This window comes from Bufo bufo, unplaced genomic scaffold (genome assembly GCF_905171765.1).
Source record: "Bufo bufo unplaced genomic scaffold, aBufBuf1.1, whole genome shotgun sequence".
Classification (NCBI taxonomy): Eukaryota; Metazoa; Chordata; class Amphibia; order Anura; family Bufonidae; genus Bufo; species Bufo bufo.
The window spans coordinates 20,309-24,695 of record NW_024400695.1 but is presented as its reverse complement, the minus strand read 5'-3'; the positions used below and the strand labels follow the sequence as shown (position 1 = coordinate 24,695).

Genomic DNA, 4,387 nt, shown 5'->3' with positions numbered 1-4,387 from the left:
TTTCGTCAGAGGAAAGCAGTCCGTCCTAATATGAGATGGGACCATAAGGACATTGCGTTATGGATGAGGGTGACAGCGCCAGGTAGGAGTGGTCAGTCCTTTCGGAGTGAGTCAGGGGTTGGGGTACAGCAAGGTACAGGGACGCCCCCAGTTGGAAGAGGATACTGCTTCCTTTTCAATGAGGGAAGTTGCAAATTCGGCCAAAAATGCAAATTTAGGCATGAATGTTCCGTGTGTGGCGGGGGCCATGGGGCTAGCAGATGTTTTAGAGGGGGTAGACAAAGGGGGGGGGATAGTTTTGCAAAAGGGGCAGACCCCAGTGCGAGTGGAAAGGATGGTGGGGCATCTAAATAGATATCCGAACCAGGAGTTAGCTGAATTTTTGTATTCAGGGTTTAAGTTCGGTTTTCATATACCTTCACACCCGTTACCAGTCTTAGAGAAGCGGAAGAATTTGCGCTCGGCATTGCAGTTCCCGGACATAGTGACAGGAAAGTTAGCTAAAGAGGTTTCCCTAGGGAGGATGGATGGTCCGTTTGTTACATCACCCATCAGTAACTTGCGAGTTTCCCCTTTGGGTTTGATCCCTAAGAAGGAGCCTAATAAATTTAGGCTCATCCACCATTTATCATTCCCTAAGGGTGCGTCGGTCAATGAGGGCATTGACCCGGAACTTTGTTCTGTGGTTTATGCTTCCTTTGATGCGGCTGTGGAATGGGTAAGGAAGCTGGGTCCGGGTACCCTGTTGGCAAAATGTGACATTGAAGCGGCATTTCGGTTGTTGCCAGTTCACCCGGATAGTTTGTATTTACTGGGTTGTTTTTGGAATGGCGCATATTTTGTGGATAGGTGTTTGCCAATGGGCTGTTCAATATCGTGTGCATATTTTGAGCGTTTTAGTTCTTTTCTGGAGTGGGTGGTGGTTCAGGAATCAGGTTGTCACTCTGTCATTCATTATTTGGATGATTTCCTGTGTTTGGGGCCGGGGGGATCTAGGGTTTGTTCGTTGTTGTTATCCACATTACAGTCTGTTTTTGAGTGTTTTGGAGTCCCGTTAGCGGTGGACAAAACGGTGGGGCCGGCTACTGAGCTAAGCTTTTTGGGTATTGTCATAGATACACAGCGGATGGAGTGTAGGCTACCAGTAGACAAAGTGTCAGATTTAAGAACAGAGGTGGCGGCGGCATTGACAGCAAAAAAGATTCGTCTGCGGGACCTGCAGTCTTTGTTGGGCAAATTAAATTTTGCATGCAGAATCCTACCTATGGGCCGCATTTTTAGTAGGAGGTTGGCTTCGGCGACAGGAGGGGTGGTGTCTCCCCACCATTTTATTAGACTAGGCAGTGAGTTGAAAGGGGATTTGAAAGTTTGGGATTCCTTTTTAAAACAGTTTAATGGCAGAGCATTAGTTATGGGGGGGGTGGTTGATGCGTTTGATTTCGAATTGTTTACGGATGCTGCGGGTGGAGCGGGTTTTGGGGCGTACTGTGAAGGGCAGTGGTGTGCGGGTCGGTGGCCTGAGTCCTGGGTACGAAAAGGGTGGGTAAAAAACGTGGCATTGTTGGAACTCTTCCCCATTGTGTTGGCAGTCACGCTCTGGGGGGAGAAGTTTCGGCACAAGAAGGTTCGTTTCCATTGTGACAACTTGGGAGTTGTGCAAGCCATCAACAGTGTAACGGCTTCTTCCCCCCCAGTTATTTGCCTATTGCAGCAGTTGGTTCTCCGGTGCTTGTCCCTTAATGCTTGGGTGTTTGCGGTGCATGTGCCTGGTTCCTCTAACTGTATAGCTGACGCACTTTCTCGTTTTCAGTGGGAGCGGTTTCGCCAGCTGGCCCCGGAGGCGAGTCAGGTCGGATTGGTGTGTCCAGAGTCGTTGTGGGAGATCCTGGAGGTACCGTAGCTTGTCTGTTGCAGGCATCATTGAGTGAAGGCACGTGGAGGATGTACGATAGGGCTTGGAGTAGGTGGCAGCAGTGGTGTAATGACCTAGGGGTCGAGGTACTGGACGGGGAAATTCCGTTGTTACTGTTCATTGGCCACGTGAAGGATCAAGGTTGGTCGGTTGCCAAGATCAATGGTTGCATGGCGGGCTTGGCTTTCGGATTCAAGTTGCGGAATTCCCCGGACATTACTAAGTCCTTTTTGGTCCGACAAATTTTGAAGGGTTATAGAAGGTTTCAGCGTGTCAAAGATTCCCGCCTACCGGTGTCCTTTTCGTTATTGTTACAGTTAGGGGAGCAGGTAGCTGGAGTGTGTCGCTCGGCTTGGGAGGTGAGCTTATTTAGACTAGCCTTTGCTCTGGCTTTTTTCGGAGCCTTTCGTTTAGGGGAGTTAGTGTGTGCAAGTGTGCAGCGGGAAGGGGGTCTGAGGAGTGAGGATGTAACGTTATATGACGACAGGGTGCTGATTTATCTGAGATTTTCAAAGACGGATCAGGAGGGGAGGGGTCATTTAGTCTCATTGTTTGAGGTGCCGGGATGTCTAGTGTGTCCAGTACGGTGTTTGCGTGATTTTCAAGGAAGGGCAGGGGTCGCGGCAGGCCCGATTCTCAGACATGAGGATGGCTCCTTTTTATCGCGATTTCAATTTATAGCGGTATTCAAGAAATGTTTGCGTAATCTAGGAATGGACTCTGGCAAGTTTACGGGTCATTCCTTCAGGATAGGTGCTGCCACGGAGGCTGCTCGCTTGGGGGTGCGAGATGAAGTGATTAAGCGTATTGGGAGGTGGGAGTCGGAGCGTTTTCGGCTGTATGTGCGTTTAGGGGCAGTTTAAGGCTGTGTCTAACCATGTTTGTCTCGTTCTTTTTTCAGGTGATGCCCCGTTATTAGTTTGGATCCTGGGCCATTCGTTCGTGTTCTGGGGGGCATTACGAGCGGATGTTCGGCAGAATGGGCGGCAGCTGGGGTTTGATCGGGGGACAGCCATAGTAAGATGGATCGGACGCAGAGGTATGGTGTGGGGTAGTGTTTTGCAGGAGGTTCATCGGCAAGCCAGGTTAGATAGAGTCCCAGATATCTTGGTGTTGCATGTTGGGGGAAATGACCTAGGGGTCCGACCTTGCAGAGAGTTGATCAGGGATATACGTTTTGATTTTTTGCGTTTGTGGTCCCTCTTCCCGTCAGTTGTCACTGTGTGGTCGGATATTGTCCCCAGGAAGGTCTGGAGGGAGGCGAGATCGGTTGAAAGGCTGAATAAGGCTAGGATTAAGCTGAACAGGGTGATTGGGCGGTTCTGTGCCAAACATGGGGCGGTGGTGGTGAGGCACCCCGAGTTGGAAGCAGGAACAGGAGGCTTTTGGAGACAGGATGGAGTCCACCTCAATGCGGTGGGCATTGATTTGTGGTCACTGGACTTGCAGGGAGGTATTGAAACAGCCCTCCGGGTGTGGCGGAACGCGCGAGCTTAAGGGCTGTCAAGCTGCGCGTTGTTGGCGGGGGGAGGTCATAGAAGCTGGGGCTACTGGATGGTAACGGTGAATGAGAGGGCCTCAATGGTGGGGCTGGACTCTCAGAGTTGGGGCACCTGGTTGGCTTGGTATGGCGTCCGTCAGTTGGTGTCCCCGAGCTTGTGGTACGCGGCTGGGGGCAAGATGGAATTGCCGTGGTGGTTTGTGGTCGTTTAAGGTGCAGTTAGGCGGCTTCTAGGACCTCCCTCGTCAGTTAGACATGTATATATTTATATATATATGTCATTGTTATATCAAGTGTTATGTTTATTCATGTTATTTATATTATTTAATAAAAGACGGCTGCTGTGGCCGATTTAATCCAAACAGTGGCTGTGTGTGGTTATTGGGAGAGGAAATGGGGAAGGTTAGTTAGCTAAATGATGGGGTAGTGGACCCGAGCGTAGCCAATAACCCTACTCAAGTGAGGCCGGACGAAGCGGCACGCTTCAGGGGAGGCCGGCATGAGGGGTTTTGTGAGCAAGGGTCAGGGAAGGTAAGGGTTAAGTGGATGAGTGCAGGAAAAGGGGGGAGGAGCTAGAAAGGGGCGGGGAGCGGCAGGCTGAAGTAGTGGTGAGGCAGGTCAGCGCCCGCCATTTTAGGAGCAGAGAGCCAGCATCTCCCTCCCTCCCTCCCGTAGTGTGTACTTGGATGTTTCAGGGCGGCAACGGTATATTATAGAGGGGATGCATATATAAAAAAAAATAAAAAAATGTGTATTTTATAAATAAATAAATGTATAAAAAAAAAAAAAAAAAAATGGACAAGGGGTGGTGGACGGAGTGTGTCGTTAAGTGTTGCGTTTGTCGCAGCAGTCGTGGCGGGGGGAGGTCATAGAAGCTGGGGCTACTGGATGGTAACGGTGAATGAGAGGGCCTCAATGGTGGGGCTGGACTCTCAGAGTTGGGGCACCTGGTTGGCTTGGTATGGCGTCCGTCA

At 50.4% G+C, this 4,387-nt stretch overlaps 1 protein-coding gene across 1 annotated transcript; it reads left to right on the top strand.

The window, feature by feature from the left end:
• The first annotated feature begins 21 nt into the window (after window positions 1-21).
• LOC120984458 lies at window positions 22-3,541 on the top strand. The gene is made up of 2 exons (XM_040413375.1): window positions 22-1,891; window positions 2,814-3,541. Exons 1-2 carry the CDS (start codon window positions 179-181, stop codon window positions 2,829-2,831), a joined length of 1,731 nt encoding a protein of 576 aa, XP_040269309.1. The 5' UTR covers window positions 22-178; the 3' UTR covers window positions 2,832-3,541.
• The last annotated feature ends 846 nt before the right edge of the window (window positions 3,542-4,387 follow it).

Bases quoted from the DNA above. Each gene is read 5' to 3' on its own strand.
- LOC120984458 (XM_040413375.1), top strand. From the start codon at position 179: ATGAGGGAAGTTGCAAATTCGGCCAAAAATGCAAATTTAGGCATGAAT.